At 41.5% G+C, this 19,280-nt stretch overlaps 1 protein-coding gene across 1 annotated transcript in view; it reads left to right on the top strand.

The window, feature by feature from the left end:
- acer3 (alkaline ceramidase 3) overlaps window positions 1–19,280 on the top strand; it is a 183,959-nt gene that overhangs the window by 82,502 nt on the left and 82,177 nt on the right. Inside the window, exons 4-6 of the mRNA XM_078222578.1 lie at window positions 3,219–3,271; window positions 16,412–16,493; window positions 17,767–17,802. Of these exons, the coding sequence (XP_078078704.1) occupies window positions 3,219–3,271; window positions 16,412–16,493; window positions 17,767–17,802 (171 nt within the window). The remainder of the gene's footprint in view (window positions 1–3,218; window positions 3,272–16,411; window positions 16,494–17,766; window positions 17,803–19,280) is intronic.

The following is a 19,280-nucleotide window of genomic DNA, read 5'->3' as shown; positions in this document are numbered from 1 at the left end:
ATAACTGGAAAAACTGGGAAATCAATAGAAACTTTATTTTTTCTAACTAGAAGGTTGGTAAATATGTGGGCCAGATTGCAGCACAGATAGTGGAATGAGATATGGATTTCAAGAAGGGAACCATTTTTTCCCTATTCTTGTCAACCAATGGATTATTAGAAAGGCACTGGGGGGATACTGTGAATATATAAACTGAATGGGCTGGTGGTCTTCTGTCTGAAACTGTTAATGTAAACTGTTAATGTGCTCTTATGAAAGGCATTCTCTACTAAAAATTAAATGGGAGTTCCTTGGAAGCAGTATTAGCAGCAGTGGATGGTATGTGTTTTATGCAGTGTTATACATAACACTGCAGTGGAGGGGCTGTTATCAGTGGTCATTACATGTCAGAAGAGTGCCTTTGTTTTGCATAATTGAAACATATTAAATATCCTCCATTCTAATCTGCCTAAGAATATAGTTGTGTACAAACTCCGGAGAGTCATTATTTTTTGACATTTTAGTCATCTCATACTGAGCTTCAACTTTGCTTGCTATCCTTGTTCGAATTTTTAAATGACTCATGTTGCCATTAATTTCAGCCCAGTGACCACAGTTGGCATGTTCAATGTTGACATATGCTTGTAAACCTCTGATATAAATAACTAAGATAATGGTTAAGTGACAGTTAATTGTTACAAAGGAATCTTATTAATTAAGAAGTTCTCGTGACTTTATAAACCACAGCACAAAGCTTTTGTATGTTATGAACATAATCCAAAAATTAGACTTGTTGTTAAATTCTGTAGAGACTATTATTGCTTATATATTGAATAGACTTTTTAGAATATAAATTATTTCTTCTCTTCCACTTGTTGAGATGCACTTCTGCAGTTGGCAGCAGCCCTCTGATATCGCTCTCACTTGCAAGAGTCTGGTCTGTTAGCGTTGACAAGCTATTCGAAAACGAGAACACCGCAAATTGAGTATGCGGCAAGAATAACAGGATAAAATTTGGGGTAGGAACCCTGGCTGACTTTCTGTTCCCACATTATTTCAGAAGCACACAGACCAATCCAGCTGGCATTGCTATTGCAGCTGGGCCTGCTAATTACTAGGTGGTGCATTTACACACTGAGGCAAATGACATACCAAGAGAAGAAATTGTTAAGCATGTTGTTCTTGGCTCTTGCAGGAATTAAAATGCACTTGATGCACTTCTACATAGAGACAGAGCCCCCATTCATTAGATTTTTTTTCTGTTGAAATCGTGGAATGAGGATCTCTCATTGACTTGGACATTCTTCGTCAGAGGGGTTTCTTTTCTTCACCAGTAAATTGTTACATACCGCAAGCAATGAATAAATCATGTTTCAGAGATTCCTACACTTCCATCCAATTTACTGTTTCACAACCTTTCTGATTTGCTCCTGACCATTTCTCCAATTTTAACTCATCCCCTTCCATCATCCAATTTAACCCACTTCCCACTTTAATATGGAAAAGGACAAGAGCAATAGGAGCATGGGCACTAGTCCCACATCACCCTGACATGGACATGTCATGGTTTCTTTATCATTCACTGGGTTAAGTACTGGCACTGCCTACCTAGAGTACCTTCACCATTTGGACTATAATAGTTCAAGGTGGTAGATCACTTCGCAAATAACACATTGGGATGGGCAGTAATGCCAGGCTTTGCCGCCAGTATCCACACCCTGAGGATGAATGGAGGAAGAAATCCTATAAATAACCAGTTCTGCCTTTATTAGCATAATCTGCATGCTAATGGATTTGGCCTACAGACAAATGCGTGACTTTTAGTTTTATCTTGCAATTTGATAGATTTGATGATCCTCATGATTTGCTGAGAGATAGAGTCATAGAGGTTTACAGCATGGAAACAGGCCCTTTGGCCTAACTTGTCCATGCTGCCCTTTTTTTTAAACCACTAAGCTAATCCCAATTGCTTGCGTTTGGCCCATATCCCTCTATCCCCACCGTACCCATGTCACTGTCTAAATGCTTTTTAAAAGACAAAATTGTACCTGTCTCTGTGTGAAACAATTGCCCCTCTGGAACTCTTTTGTATCTCTCCCTTCTCACCTTAAACCTCTGCCCTCTAGTTTCACACTCCTCTACCTTCGGGGATGCATTCATAAAGAAGGCAAAAAATGTGGAGGAAGGTCTCCTTAAAGTAAAAGGTTTTAAAATCAAATTCTATATGTTTATAAAGTGAAACAAATTCGTTTTGTGATAAATTTCTTTCTAAGGAAATATTATGCTGACGGATTAAGCCCTTTCAGTGGTGATTGCGGTCCCCAATTTCCTCCTCTCTCAATGTGTCAGTTAGAAAGGGTTGACTGAAGTATAAAATCACAGGCTAAAGAAATACAACCTCTCCAATTTCAAAAGTTTTTCTTTCACCAGCTTCAGGGACTGTGAAAATTTGATGGCATTGACTGGCCTATTATTATTATTCTTCAAAAAGGCTTCCAAGATCTTCAGAAGAGTTCTCAAATTAAGGGACTCTTGTTTGCACTGCTCACTTTGAATCTTCAAATCTCTGCTCCTCTCCCAAGGCACATGCTTAAAGCGCTGGATAAACAATGGGTATATTTGCTGCTTAAATTGGTGATATAGGACATGTGTGTGAATACTGATTGTGATTATGACTTAAGGAAATGTCTGAATGCTGATTATGCGGCTTTTAAATGGAAGTGCAAGTTAATTTTTTAAAATTATTTTGTTCCATTGGTGACTTCTGTGGAAGCTATTTTTCTTTTTATTTGTTCGTGGGACACGGATGCTGCTAGCTGGCCAGCATTTATTGCCCAATTCCTAGTTGCCCAAGGTCAGTTGAGAATCAACCACATTGCTGTGGCTCTGGAGTCACATGTAGGCCAGACCAGGTAAGGATGGCAGATTTCCTTCCCGAAAGAACATTAGTGAACCAGTTGTGTTTTTCCAACAATCGACAATGGTTTCATGGTCATCAGTAGATTCTTAATTCCAGGTATTGAAATTGAATTCAAATTCCACCACCTGCCGTGGTGGGATTCGAACCTGGGTCCCCAGAACACTAGCTGAGTTTCTGGATTAATTTACACTGATTACAAATAATAATGGATAAATTAACTTTGTAAAGGTTTATAGGCTATTCTGTATTTTCTTTAGGAATTTTGTTAGAAACGCTCTTGCTAATAAAACTCATTCTTTTTTTTAAATCTTTGTCCTAGTTGTTGGATGAGCTTCCCATGATCTACAGCTGCTGTATATTTGTCTACTGCCTGTAAGTACTTGACTAGTATTGGATTCTCATCAGAGTTGCTAACTAATAATGATTCATGTCTCGTGAATCATTCAAGTTTTTAATTAAGCATCAATCCTGTGATGAGGAAATCAAGTTAAACAATCTCACCCCTTGCATTCGCCCTTTTGTGTTATATTAACTGCTTCTGTTCCCATAACGAGTACATTTCAACCCCAGAGTTACAAAGTTTGCTTGTAATTTTAGGTAGCACAGTTTCTTAACTTGGGTTTTTTTCTCTTTCATTTGTACCAAGTGTTTGATAATGCTGGAAATATTGAAAAGGGGTGTGTGTCTGTGTCTGTGTGTGTCTGTCTGTGTGTGTGTCTGTCTGTGTGTGTGTCTGTCTGTGTGTCTATCTGTGTGTGTGTCTGTCTGTGTGTGTGTCTGTCTGTGTGTGTGTCTGTCTGTCTGTGTGTGTGTCTGTCTGTGTGTGTGTCTGTCTGTGTGGCTGTCTGTCTGTGTGGCTGTCTGTCTGTGTGGCTGTCTGTCTGTCTGTGTGTGTGGCTGTCTGTGTTAGTCAAGTGGCTATATTTTGGCTGAAATTAGCTCATTGAAAGAAAGAATATATCATCAGCATATGTATTTCAAAATATTACCACATTGCATATCCCGATATATAGCATCTGAATTACTTAACTTTTAAAAGGCTCTAATTTTCACCTTTCTTGGAGTGTGTGTGTGGATCTCTGTCTCTCACTGTGAGGCTGTTCCTGTGACCTCAGTGACTGATAGTAACTCCAGTCAAAGCAAAGGGAGCCACATTGTGAAACCAGCCCGAGTGACAAACCCACAGTTGGGAAAGCGTTTTTTTAAATAAAGTTTACTGTGGTAGTTTGTTTTGAATACAAATTAAGTAATTGGAATATGTAGGAGAGGAGCAGTAGAACACTACAAAATGCGGTACCTTGTGACAGTCGTTCTTTACATAAAAATGTACAGCTCTGTACTTAGGACATTTCTCATTGTTAATTATTACATAGACCGGGATTTTCTGGCCCTGCCTATGGCAAGACCTGTCATGGGTGGGATGGAATATTTGGCAACCCAGCTAAACACTCATTGACTTCTGGTGGGAAATTCCATTGGCGGAAACGGGCAGTTCTGGCCATAAGTGTTTGTAATATTGACATTAAAAGGTGTGACACAAAATGTGCATCATTTGCAATTAATTTAAATCTGATACGAGTCATTTTCCTTTGGCTTTGCCCATACTGTAGTTTTCTGGTAAAGTGTGATTAGAGACAGGGACAGCTGAAACAGGGCACACTGATGTAATTCAAACACATTGTGCCCCCATCGTTAAATGGTACTTTGACCTTGTATTATTGTTTAGAATTAAAAGTCTTCTGATCCATACCCAGTCGTGAATGGAGTTAAACAAGACTGCGTGCTAGTGCCAACCCTCTTCAGCATGTTTTTCTCTGCCATGCTCTCTGATGCCCTCCATGGTGGTGATCCCAGCATCAAAATCAGATATGGCATGGACAGGAAGCTGCTCTATCTGAGACAACTCCAAACAAAGACCAAATATTTTGATATGCTTTGTGATTTTCCATTTGCCAATAACTGTGCATTAACTGCTGGTACGAAGCTGGACATGCAGTGTTGTGTTGGCATGTTCTGCAATGCATTTGACAACTTTGACCTGATGATCACCATGAAGGAAACTGAAGCAATTTTCAAGCCTATTCCAGGAATGTCCTATCTTGAGCGCAGGCTTTCAATGTATGAACTTATCAGCAGTGCAGCACATTCTCTCCAACTGTATGTGCTGATGATGTGACATATGCAAGAATTGCTAAAGCAAGTATAGCCTTCAGCAGACTTCAAGCATGATCTGGGTACGAATTGAAAGTCTGTAGAGCAATACCCACTCTGCTGTGTGCATTTGCGAGCCTTGGACTGTATATGAACCGCATGCCAAGAAGCTCCTAGAATCCCTACAGTACAGAAGGAGGCCATTTGGCCCATCGAGTCTGTACTGACCACATGCCACCCAGGCCCTATTGCTCTAACCTCACATATTTACTCTGCTAATCCCCTTGACACTAGGGTCAATTTAGCGTGGCCAATCAACCTAACCCGCACATCTTTGGAGTGTGGGAGGAAACCGGAGCACCCAGAGGAAACCCACGCAGACACGGGGAGAATGTGCAAACTCCACGCAGACCTGAGGCTGGAATTGAACCTGGGTCCCTGGCGCTGTGAGGCAGCAGTGCTAATCACTGTGCCAGCGTGCTGCCCCAAGATAGATCACTTTCACTTGAGCTGCCTTTGGGCGATTCTGATGATCAGATGGCAGGATAAAATATCAGACAGAGCTGATCAGTTTAGCTGGCCTGCCAAGCATCCACACCATATTGAGGCAGTCATAACTGAGTTAGGTTGATTATGTAGCCAGAACGTCTGACACTCGCTTATCAAAGCAAATTTGCTATGGAGTACTTGAGTCCCTGGGTGTGTTCCGATGGCGGTTAAATGAAGCACTACGAGGACACTCGAGGCTTCACTTAGTTGTTTAGATATTAACTTTGACCCCTAGGAGAACCTTGCCCAGGATTGCTGCACCTGACGCCACGAAAGAAAAAGCAATGCCGCCTCCTTTGAAAGCAAGCACATCTCAGAGGCAGAGAGAAAACGCAAGGAAAATAAATTCTGAGACAGCAACTCATCTGTGGCATCCTTTCCTGTTTGCAGCAGAAGTTTCAGGCTCTGATTGGCCTTGGTCACCTATCTACCCAGGAGCCCCACCAAGATCCTCAGGTGATGAACGAACAAGAGAAAGAGAATTAAAAAGAGAAACTTGAGTTAGTTTGAACACCCGACCTTGGGGTGCATATACTGGCCTTGGGGTGCAGTGCAAATTCACTGTAATGATACAAAGGCTAAAAGGTGAAATTATGAGGATTCATTTGACTTTTGAAGTTCTCAGGTAATAACTGAGATATTTAAGGTGTTTGAAAGATTTAACAGAGAAATTATTTCCTCTGGCCATATTGTACCTTAAAATGAGTAGTTCTGAGGTGCTGTTGGAAGACATGTTTTCACACAAAGGGTAATGGAAAGCTGGAAATCCCTGTAAAACTGGTTGAGGCTGGGATCAATTGAAAATGTAAAAAAATTGATATGAATATATTTTGGTTAGGCAAAGGTGTTAAAGATTTATGGCATCAAGGTGAATAGATGGTGTTAAGATAAAAGTCTGCCATGATTTCATTGAATGGTAGAACAGGCTCGAGGGAATGGATTTTTTTTAATATTCCTTCATGGGATGTGGACGTTGCTAGCTAAGCCAGCATTTATTACCCATCTCTAATTGCCCTTGGGAAGGTAGTGGTGAGCTGCTGCCTTGAACCGCTGCAAGCCATATGGTGTAGGTACACCCATAGTGCTGTTACGGAAGGGGTTCCAGGATTATGACCCAGCAACAGTGAAGGATCGACAAAATATTCCCAAGTCAGAATGGTGAGGGGCTTTAAGGGGAACTTGCAGGTGATGGTGTTTCCATATATCTGCTGCCCTTGTTCTTCTAGGTGATAGAGATCATGGGTTTGGAAGGTACGGTCGACAGAGCTTTGGTGAATTGCTGCAGTGCAGCTTGTAGATGGTGCACACTGCTGCCAATGAGTCGGTGGTGGAGGGATTGAAAGTTTAAGGTGGTGAATGGGGTGGCAATCAAGCAGGCAACTTTGTCCTGGATGGTGTCAAGCTTTGTGTGTTGTCGGAGCTGCACTCATCCAGGCAAGTGGAGAGTATTCCATCACATTCCTGACTTTTGCTGTATAGATAGTGGTCAGGCTTTGAGAAGTCAGGAGGTAAGTTACTTTACAAATCATTTCCATCCTCTATCCAGCTCTTGTAGCCACACAGTATTTGTAGGTTAGTACAGTTCAGTTTCTGGCCATTGGTAACCCACAGGATGTTCAATAGCCATCCTGTGTTCCTATGTAATTAACGATGCCTCTGACACAAGTGTTGCTTTGCGTTTCGGGCAAGTGAATGAAGTATGACTTTTTGTTGATCTTCTATAACTGCAGAGTCTGGACCATCAATATTAGGCCCGGAGGTGATAAAGTGAGTTTAAAATTCACCACAACTAAGATGTTGAAAGTTTTGGTGAGCATGTTTATTTGTAAAAATGGTGTACTATTGGATAGTTGCCTGCAGTGTGCTTTTAGACAGTGTGGACATAAAAAATGTGAAGGAACTGAAAAAAGGGAATGTTGATAGATGATTAGAAAAGAATGAACAGGTAAGCGATAATGACAAAACTTTTACATTGATGGTGCTATTGCAAACCTTTGAAGAGTAGTTTTAGGTTTCCTTAGCATCCCCCTGGATTGTTTTGCATGTTTCGGAGGTAAAGTGTTAGAGCATGTCCAGATTTGTTGAAAGAAATTAAAGGTCACTTTTGTTATTTGAGAATAACAATTAAATGGAATGTGAACTTTGTCGATTGCTGCAATAATCCTTGCTGACCAATCCAATTTAGATTAGCAGTTTTGCTTCATAATCTTTTCAGTAAGTTCTTTTCACTCATTTACCCTCAATATTGCTGCCCTTTTGACATAACCCCTAGTAAGGGTGAAGGACTTCAAGGCAAATACCTTGAGCGTCAAGGCCCATTATCACCCCTAGACACTGCTTCAGTTTAAGTGGTTGATTGTGATGGGATTCAGTGCTATGTTATTTCCTTCTCTTGCTCTGCAGTAAGTGAATACTCTGGTTTTTGAAACAACTCTATCAAAACTCAATTGAACCTAAAGTTTTGTACTTTTCATGAAGAAATATATACCATGCAATTGATGGTGTTTTCACAGTGGCTTCGCTAAAATTGTAAATTCATTGTGAGGAATCACACACACAGACTTTTCTCATCACTCTGTGCTGCTGCAGTGAGTTGTAGTATTCCTGAGGATGGCCCTTGAGTGAGACATTGATTAGCACATGTTAGCAAGCAACATTACCTTCATAGTATCATAGTCACCTAAGATGCTCAAAATTGAGGGTCTGTATTTAAAGCAACATGTTATAATCTGGTAGAAAATGCTGGGGAAACTCAGCAGGTCTCACAGCATCTGTGAAGAGAGAATAGAGCCAACGTTTCGAGTCTGGATGACCCTTCGTCAGGACTGGTCGGAGAGAAGAGCGGTACTTCTTCAGGGAAGGCATTCCTGGAAGAGAAGTGGCAGTGAGTTAAACACCAAGATAAAGGCAAAATACTGCAGATGCTGGAATGTGAAACAAAAGCAAAAAATGCTGGGGAAACTCAGCAGGTCTGACAACATCTGTGGAGAGAGAATAGAGCCCTGAAGAAGGGTCATCCAGACTCGAAACGTCGGCTCTGTTCTTTCTCCACAGATGCTGTCAGACCTGCTGAGATTCCCCAGCATTTTGTGCTTTAGTTTCAGATTCCAGGATCCGCAGTATTTTACCTTTATGTTATAATCTGGAATGCATTGCCTGCCTTCACTTGGAGGTTGATCCTGTATCTGCTGGTGGTGAGGCCCACTTTGAGATTCTGATAGAGCGTTCGAGCATCCAAAATTAATGGGAATTGTATTGGAAATTTAAGAGATTTAATCGGGATGTTCAAAATTCTGAAGGCACTTAATGGAATATATAGGAAGAAATTATTTTCATTGGCAGGAGGTTCAATAACCAAAGGGCACAGATTGAAGATAATTGGCAATAAAGCCTGGGAGAAGTTATGCAGTTATAATCTGGAATCCACTGCCGGAAGTGGAAGCGAATTCAATGGTAACTCCCAAAAGAAGATTGGATCAATATTTGAAAAGATTGAAAAATGTAGGGCTATGGGGAAAGAGCCAGCCCAGACATGATGGGTTAAATGGCCTCCTTGTGTTGTCTGCATGTTTTTGGGCTTGATGGGACCACTTGTTTCTTTGCTGGAGTGAAAGATTACTTTGATTTTCAGCATTGGTCAAACCAGGGACGTGCCAGTCAGTCGTTTCCCCAAAGATGTGCAGGTTAGGTTGATGGGCAATTTATCATGGCCAAATGTGTCAGGAGGATTAGGAGATTAAATGTGTGGGGTTACGGGGTTAAGACCTAGGTGGGATTGTTGTTGGTGCAGATTTGATGGGCCAAATGGCCTCCTTCTGCACTATAGATTCTAAGTTTCAAATGTAAACTAAACTAGTTAACAAAAGACACATGCCTGGATGGCTTGGAAAAGTAAACTGAACTCCTTTTATTTTGAGCCCTTAACTAATTGTGAATCCTAAAACGGCATGGCAAATGTTTCTGCTGATTCTTGTCTGACTGGAATATGTATCGTGCTTCTTTCATGAAGCATTGTTTGCTTTGACCAGACAGCTGAAACTAAACTCTTGAGTTTGAATATGTTTTTACACATGAATAGTTGACTCACTCGTATCTGTGATGCAACTGTCAATATTCAGAATCTGAGGTTTTGACTAGGGAAATGGGCCTGCCATGCACGATTGCACATTCAAAGCAGGTCACTGTAGTAGGGATGCAATAGAATAAAGATAAGTTGTTACACATTCAATTCTTTTGTACATACCTGCTTGGCTCAAGTGATGCGTGTTGCTGCTGTAAGCAGATTCCACATCCCTTAGGTTCTGGAGTTAATATGCATTGCTCAATATTGGCTTATTTATACAATAACATAAGCTTGGGTGTGTAACAATCCATCCACTTGATGCAAACAAATGAAATATAGTCATGCTTGTCGTGCAGGGAAATGCAGCTGCTCAAATAATAACCAGATAATTTTAGTGGTGTTGGTTGTGGGTTAAATATTCTAAAGGGGTTGCAGAAGCAGGGGAACCCAGGCATTTTTGTGCAGAAATTATTAGAGGTGGCAGGTCAGGTTGAGAGAGCAGTTAATATGCAGCGTCCTAGGCTTTATTAATAGTTGCATAGAGTATAAAGCAAGAATGTTGTGATAAATTTGTGTAGAACACTGGCTGGGCCTCAACTGGAGTACAACGACCAGTGCTGGGTGCCACACTTTAGGAAGGATGTGAAGACATTAGAGAGTGCAGAAAAGATTCACGAAAATAGTTCTAGGGATGAGGAATTTTAGTTACGTAGATTGAAGAAGTCGGGACTTCTTTCCTTGGAGAAGAGAAGGTTGAGAGGAGATTTAATGGAGGCATTCAAAATCATGAGTCCAGACAGAGTAGGTCCGGAAAATATGTTCCCATTGGTGGAAGGATTGAGAACCAGAGGGCACAGGTTTCAGATAATGGACAATGGCGACATGATGAAAGCCTATTTTACGCAGTGAGTGGTTAGGATGTGGAATGTGCTGCTTGAGAGTGTGACAGAGGCAGGTTCAATCAAGACATTCAAGAGGAAATTGGGCTGTTATCTGAGAACTGAGAGATGGGGAGAAGACGAGCAAGTGTATGAGGTAAATTGCACCTATGGAGAACCGGTTCAGACACGAAGGGCTGAATGGCCTCCTGCATTAAATAATTCTATGATTGGCTAAGAGAACTCTCTGACTGAAAATGCTTGGGAATCTTTTATACTTGCCCAAGAGGCCCTGGTTAAACATCCAAAAGCTGGCACCTCTGTCAATGCAACACTCCTTCAGTGCTTACGGCAGTTCTCTAAGTGTGCCAGGGCCCGTTGTGGAATTGCTCTCCGCTTCACCATCCCTTTTCCTTTTAAGGTACATTTAAAATCCAAGCTCACCATTCCTAATATATCTTTTTGTTCCATAATGATTTTTGTTTGAAGCTTTCCTGCATTGGCACTATGTCAGTGGAATTTGTTCTCATTTGCCTTTTACAACCTGCAATTGGCATCAATTTGTGTCAAATGATGGAGGAACAGAAACTACTTTTACAGGTTCAGGTTTTAAACTTGAGAAACACTCTCCCCATCCATCCACTCAAACATACAAGGGAAAGTGAGAGAGAGTTTATTTTTAAAAAGAGTAACCTATGGTGTAATTGGGGTTGTGGCATTAATTCAGAATTTAGCATAGAAGGTGAATTTTTCTGTTATTGTTATTCCAAATCCTTCCAAGGCATCGCGCTACTCTACCTCTAATCCCTTCCAGCCCCAAAACCCTCCGAGATCTCTACACTCATCTAATTCATGTGCCTTGAGTTGCCTCAGCCCTAAACTCCCAAATTCCTTCCCTATACATCTTTGCCCCTTCACCTTGCTTTCTTCCTTCAAGAAGCCCTTAAAACCAACTCCTGGACCAAGCTTTTGATCATCCGTCCTTCTATCTCCTTGTGTTGCTTTGTGTCAAGTTTTGTTTTGTAATGCTTCTGTGAAGCATTTTGGGATGTTTTATCACTTTAAAGGTGCTATATAAATGTAAGTCATTGTATTTGGGAGATGAATGGATCTCGTGTCCAGACTCGTGTATTTGGCAATCATGCAACCAGTACATGGACAGGGTAGTGTCTCCATTAGTGACGTAGCCAGTATATAATGCCAGTATTGAAAATTGGCTACATAGTTGGAAGCAAGCAATGTGGGATGTTTTTGATTTTGAATATTGCGGTTATTAAAACAGTCTGTGAAGCAAAGTGTGAAGTAAATTACCATGGAAACAATAATATATGCTGCTGCATGCTCCATAATCCATGAATAGCAAGTCATAATTTTTATAAAAGTACCTAGTTCTCTCCAGCACTTTGCTTCATTTAGCCTGATGGAGAAGAGTTACGCTGGGCTTCACGGGCGCTTACTGTGTCACTTGTGAAAAAGAACTGTGATATGCGAGCTGAGTCAGACGATCGCCAACCTGTTCGGTTGTGAGGGTCCGAGACACGATCCATTTCCCACCTAACACACATGGAACAAACTAATGGGGCTTAATGGCCTCTTATTCTGTTTCTTTCCACATAGGCAGCTGCTGAATTAGTAGCAAGTCTTGGCATACTTCCTTTCCCTGCTTCCTGTCCAAAGGCTGCTGAAGCTGATTGGTAGCACCCTCTGTTTTTTTTTGCCTTTGGCTGAGATCAGTTAATTCAGTACAGACTGAAGATCAGAACTGTATCATCTGTACGGCTCCGTGCCTATTACAGAACCCTTCTTATTGAGCAAGTAATATGTTGATGCCGTTCTTGCATCCAAAAGGAAAAGAGTGGCATACCACTGGTTGGAATTGGGTGATTCCCTTACTTGGACTTCTCCTTCCATTTGATTTTTGTAGAGATGTCACTGAGCTGTGTACTTGAATTCCAGATTCATCCCATTTTAAATAATTCAGCTAAAGATGTAGGAGCATATCTGGAGGCAGCCTGCACATAATTGTGGGTTAATGACTGTTTACTTCACTGAGGGGCTGTGACCTGACAGGACAAAGGTAATAGGTACCAGATATTTGTACTCCAGGTCTCTGTATTTTACAGAAGAGCTCAATGCATCTACAAGTTGAGCATGTTGATATAAGGACAGAAGACAATGCTTCCATAATTTTATCCCACCATAACTCCATTTTGAAGCAGCACTCCAGCTAGCAGGTGGGGGAGGGTGGGTAGAGTTGTGAGAACAGGGATGGGGGTGGCATTGGAGAACGGGCAGTGATGTTTTTGTTCACCTGCCATTTTGCAGGCCCTGTTGGAGGCAGTAATCTGGCCTCAGAGTTGATTTCATTGGGCCAGGCCATGATAAAGGCAAGAAAAAAGATTGCGCGCATTTCAAAAAAAATTAATTTATGGATGTGAACCTTGCTGGCTAGACCAGCATTTATTGCCGACCCGGAGTGGTCCTTGAGAAGGTGGTAGTGACCTGCCTTTCTGAACCTTCGTAGTCCCTGTTGTGTAGGTACACCCAAATGCTGTTAGGGAGGGAATTCCAGGATTTTGACCCAGTGACAGTGAAGGAATGGCGATATATTTCCAAGCGGCACGGTAGCACAGTGGTTAGCACTGTTGCTTCACAGCTCCAGGGACCTGGGTTCGATTCCCGGCTCGGGTCACTGTCTGTGTGGAGTTTGCACATTCTCCTCGTGTCTGCGTGGGTTTTCTCCGGGTGCTCCGGTTTCCTCCCACAGTCCAAAGATGTGCGGGTTAGGTTGATTGGCCATGCTAAAATTGCCCCTTAGTGTCCTGGGATGCGTTGATTAGCGGGTAAAATATGTGGGGATATGGGGGTGGGGCCTGAGTGGGACTGTGGTCGGTGCAGACTCGATGGGCCGAATGGCCTCTTTCTGTACTGTAGGGTTTCTATGATTTCTAAGCCTGGATGGTGAATGACTTAGGATGGGAACCTCCAGGCGGTGGTGTTCCAGGTACCTGCTGCTGTTGTCCTTCTAGATGGTAGTGGTCATGGGTTTGGAAGGTGCTGCTTAAGGAACATAGGTGAGTTCCTGCAGTGCATATTGCAGATGGTACACACTACTGCCACTGTACATCGGTGGTGGAGGGAGTGAATGTTTGTGGAAGGGGTAGCAATCAAGTAGGCTGCTTTGTCCTGGATGGTGTTGAGCTTCTTGTATGTTGTTGGAGCTGCACCCATCCAGGCAAGCGGATAGTATTCCACAACACTCCTGACTTATACCTAGCAGATTGTGGATAGGCTTTAGGGACTCGGGATGTGACTTATTTGCTGCAGGATTCCTAGCCTTTGACCTGCTCTTGTAGCTACTGTATTTATATGGCGAGTTCAGTTCAGTTTCTGGGCAGTGGTAACCCCCAGGATGTTGATAGAGGGTGGGGAGTCTGATGGTAATGCCATTGAATGTCGAGGGCGATGGTTAGATCCTTTTATCTGAGAGATGGTCATTGGAACATTGAAACATAGGAATTCGGAGACGAAGTAGGCAAATTCAGCCCTTCAAGCCTGCTCTGCCATTCAGTCAGATCATGACTGATTGCCTGGCACTTGTGTGGTGCAGATATTACTGGTCCAAGCCTGGATATTGTCCGGATCTTGCTGCATTTGGACATGGTATGCTTTAGTAACTAAGGACTCACAAATAGTGCTGAACATTGTGCAATCATCAGCAAATATTCCCACTTCTGACATAATGATGGAAGGAAGGTCAAGGGGCTTCAGAGCTAATCCCAGTACTGCTCCACTGGTTATTCACCCCACTGAAGAAAAGAATCCTATGACCCAAATTGCTCATCCCCCAACCCATTGTTTGGGAACCTCTGACATAGCAAATAGGAGTATTTGGCCCTGCAAGCCTGCTCCACCATTCAACAAGATATTCGCTGCTCTTTTCCACCTCATCTCCAGCTTCACGCGCTACCTTAACCCTTGGTATCTAAAATTCTATCAATTTTTGTCTTGCCTGTATGCCGAACAAATGAGCATCCACAGCATTCTGGGATAGAATATTCCGGATATTCACGAGTAAAGAAATTTTGGATCTCTGTCACTAATGGCTGATTTCTTATTCTGAGAATTTAACCATAGACTCAGCAGCCATGGGAAACATCCTCCCAGTATCTACCCTGTCAAATAAAGAATTTTATATGCTTCCATCAGATCACCTGCCATGCTTCTCAATTCTAGGAAATATAGGCCAAGTCTACCAAATTTCTTCTTGCAGGATGACCCCCTCATTTCAAGAATCAATCCCATGAACCTTTGTTGCATCGCTCGAAGAGAGCAACTACTAATTTAATATATCTTCACCAATCTATCAGCCATTTGGGCCCATGTAATGAATTTGAACTGTTGGAAAGGCACAAAATTCTGGTCAGGAAACCTAAAACAAGGGGGCATAGTCGCGGGGGTTCAGGGGTCAATCATTTAGGACTGTGGTGATGAGGAATTACTTCCGTCAAAGGATTCAAATCTCTGAAATTCTCTACCCCAGAGGGTTGTGCATAATCTACCATTGAATGTATTTAAGGCTGGGATAGAAAGATTTTTTATTTCTCCTGGAATTTAAAATGAGTGGGCGGTAAAATGGAATTGAAGCCCAAGCTTCGCCTTGATCATATTGAATGGCAAAGCAGGTTTGACGGGACAAATGGTCTACTTCCCCTATTTCTTGCGTTCTTGTGGTCTAGACTCTTGCAATTCAGTCCTTGTCTCTAAACAGGGCAAACTTCCAAATTTAATGGTGAGACAAAATTTACCAATGTTTGGGAGGTGATGGATGTGTCAGTTAAAGATGATGAAGTGATTATTAGTTGCTGCTTCAATGACTTCTTTGTTCAATAATTAAGATAATTTCACAAACATTTGTATGCAGCCCCCTCTTCAAGGTGTAGGTGTTGAGCATTTCAATTTGGAAAGATTGTTTCTGTCCCCTTGCTCTTTAAAACATGTCCTGTGCTGTAACAAAACATGTTTCACCATTTTCAGATGTTACAGTAAAACGTGAGGGATGTTTTCATTCAAATTTATTAACCATAATGAGGCCCTGTGCATACCATAAACAGAATCAGTAGGAATTCTCTGTGTAACATCATGATAACTGACAATGCAACTTCATTATGCTCTTCTACAGTGGCCCTTAGAGCTCAGTCCCCCTCCTTTTCAATTGTGATACAACCTGCTTGGTTGTCTCCTACTTGGTGAATACTGGTGAAACCTTCCTTGCACTTGGATACTGGGTAACTACCTCTTTGTACTGCTTACCTCATTGGTTGTCTTTCTCCCTACATCCATCCCGTCTCTCTCCATCTCTTTTATTTTCCTCCATCTCAAAGGAGCGAAATAGCATGGGTACATTTAAGGGGAAGCTAGATAGGTCCATGAGGAAGGAATGATTTGTTGGGATGAGATGAAGTAAGGCAAGAAGGCTTATCGAGAGTATCCAGTTCAATAGACATTCCTCACTACAGTGGCCTCACAATATCGTTATATAAGTACGCACGTTAACAACTGCACATTGGGTTGTGCAGTAGACACCCCTACTTCTAGTTGAACTCGTAACCGTTCCATCTCGCTGGCCACTATCTTGAAGTGAGAAAGTGAAAGCCAAAAGATAACTGGTGTCCAGAGCGATTTCTGAGGCTGGATGTTGTGTGTATAGAAGACGGTGGAAGATTGAAAAATATAAAATAAAAATATTAAATTTATCCTCAGACCATCAACATTAGGATCTGTTTTCCCAACTGCCTCTACAGCATTTTGATCAAGAATGGGTTTGTGACCTTTTGGGTCTCGCATCTAATATTCTGTTGTTTTGTTCAGGTACGAATGCTTCAAACACAAGAACACGCGCAACTACCTTCTAGTTTTTATACTGGTACTATTCAGTGGGCTAGTGACCATAGTAAGTTCATATTCCTTTTTTAAAATTTCTTTCTCTGCAGGATATTCGTTTTTATATTACATGTTAATATCTGTTTCCTTCAATGATCATTGCAAATTCACCAAAGACTCAGTGGCACCAGTTAAATATTTTTCCATCATCTTTAACCCCAGCACTATTTTACCTAAAGTGAGAGTTGGAGTGATGCTAGGTAGCAATAAGGGTAAGCATCAGAGACCAGCAAAAGCAATTGAACTGTTCTCCTTTCTACCCTGTGGGAGGGTGGTGTTCTCCTATCAGGTCATTGAATGAAAGAAAGATAGATTTGCATTCGCATAGTGCCTTTCACAACCTGAGGACATCTCAAAGGGCTTCTCAGCCAATAAACACTTTTGAAACATAGCCACTGTAATTTGCAAACGGTAAGGTCCCACAAACTACAATACGATGTAATCCGGTAATAAACTTTAGTGGTGTTGTTTTGGATAATTATTAGCCAGAACATTGGAGGGAACTCGCCTTTTAAATCATGCCATAGGGTTTTTACTTTTGCCTGAGAGGACAGATGTGACCTTGGTTAATGTCCCATTTGAAAGATGACACCTCCAACAGTGCAGCACCCTGAAGTGTCAGCCTGAATTTTGTGCTCTGGAGTTGGAATCAGCAAAATTCCAACTCCAAGGTGAGTGAACTATCAATGGAACCACAGCCAACTCATTAAGGATTTATTTTAGGGAAGGCTTTTAATCAGTATAATAGTATTCTTTCCAAATACAGTAAAAGATCCCACCAATACTACTCTTGAGTCATTTGAAGATGATGGCAAAATCCAACTAACCTCCTACTGATAGTACCTCCTGCCCACAGTGGTGTTGGAAACCCGGTGATATAGGGGATTTCACATGCTATTCCTTGTTCAGCGATTTTGACGTGCTGTCGCAATGCCATAATCTGCAACTTGATTTACATTTCATATCTAGTACAGCATGTGTGAAATTAAAAATTAAGGTAGCCAAGGGAAGAGAGAGGAAATTGAAACAGCCCTTCTGCTTTCCCAATGCATTACATTGAGACAAGGCAAAGAAAAATGTGCGCTCTTACACATTGGAACAACAGGAGGAAGCCCTGTATCTTTCAGCTTAATCTATCCTGATAACTGTCCCAGTGGTCTTGGTTGTTGCTCCTTGGGTGTTTGGTTGAAGAGCAGTTGGGAATGTTTAGTGAGCCAGTGGTTATTATTAAAGGCGCTCTGGTTTGTTCTGTGTTCCAGTTACTTTGTTCTTGTTTTGAACAGGTATATCTCCAGTGGAAGGAGCCAGTGTTTCATCAGGTTAGTGCTGCTAAAGATTACTTTTGGAAGCATCCCTCCCATATATGCCTTTGAATGAGAAGAAAGATACAGTGATAGCTTTGATTTATTTTTAATTTACAGTGAAAAACAAGGCGTTTCTTTCTCTTCATATCTAAAGATCACATAATAGTAATGGAGACCATTTGGCCCATCTAACATGTGCATCCTAAGAAACTCATGTTTTTCTCCCTCTCTTCGCATTCATAGCGTGCAACAGTCTCCAAATGATTTTTAAAGTTTTTGCCTCTTCCATTCAACCTGCCTGAAGACTCCAAGTCTGTGAAGAATTGTTTCCTGATTTCAGTCCTGTACATGCACACCACTAGTTCATGCTTATATCCCTTTGACCTGCAGTCATAATTTAACCTTAAGTACTCACAATTAACCTCAGTTTTATTAAACTTGCAAATGTTGAACCAGAATGCCAACTTGACAATTCCCCCATTTGTAGATGTAGGAGTTTGTTATATCATCTGTGCCCTCGCCCCAAAAATCATTCTTGGTTATTTGTTCCAGCTGTGATTGGTCTCTGCTTGAAAAAATTCTTCCTGGAACTTGTTGTAAGATTGGCCCAAGCTAGTGTGTCTTTGTCCTGTTAATTTGGCGTAACTGGAAATACTGAGTCCCTGCTCCCCAACCCCTAAATAAGTATCTTCTATAGATCTATAAGGACCTCGTAGAAGTACCTTTTGAAGAGGAACCCCAGTTTATCAAGCCATTCTTAGTTCATTGATTTGGAACGTGGGATGAATGTTGTTGCTGTTTCCAGACGCTTACTTTGTGAAATTGTACTCTAGCTGAGCTCTGAACAGCATCAATGCAGCTTCAGCTTGACTTGTAGAGATTTAAATTTTGCTCATTCAGCAAAGTACTAACTAGAGCAAGCACGAGAACATAAGGTACACATTTTATCAAAATATATTTCTGTAACCCACCATATATTTAAAGATCTATAATGAATAGCTCAGCACTGCAGTCATATAATCAACGTGCAATGCTTGCCCGTCTCACTGAACTAGGTGCTCCTGCTGACTGACGGCATTGTACAAAGAATATTAGTCAACTGCTAAATGCTTCTTCCAGATTTAAAATGAGTTTAAATTGTATCTGCCTTGTCTGTATCTGTCCATGAACATGAGCTCAAGGCAGTGGCATTTTCATGGGAGTGCAAAGTGAACTTTTTCTCTTGTGATTGTTTGGTTCTGAGCTCCTTCAGTTCTCTTCTTCTCGTTCGTTATTCTAAATCGCAATGGATTTTGCCTCATTTATGTATTGAAAACATTCCTCCTTGTCTCCTTGATTTGATTTGACTTATTATTGTCACGTATTAATATACAGTGAAAAGCATTGTTTCTTGCGCACTATACAGACAAAGCATACCGTTCATAGAGAAGGAAAGGAGAGAGTGCAGAATGTAGTGTTACAGTCATAGCTAGGGTGTAGAGAAAGATCAACTT

Source organism: Mustelus asterias, chromosome 10 (genome assembly GCF_964213995.1).
Source record: "Mustelus asterias chromosome 10, sMusAst1.hap1.1, whole genome shotgun sequence".
In the NCBI taxonomy this organism is placed as follows: Eukaryota; Metazoa; Chordata; class Chondrichthyes; order Carcharhiniformes; family Triakidae; genus Mustelus; species Mustelus asterias.
Note: the sequence above shows the minus strand (reverse complement) of the source record. Positions and strands in the feature narration are given on the sequence as shown.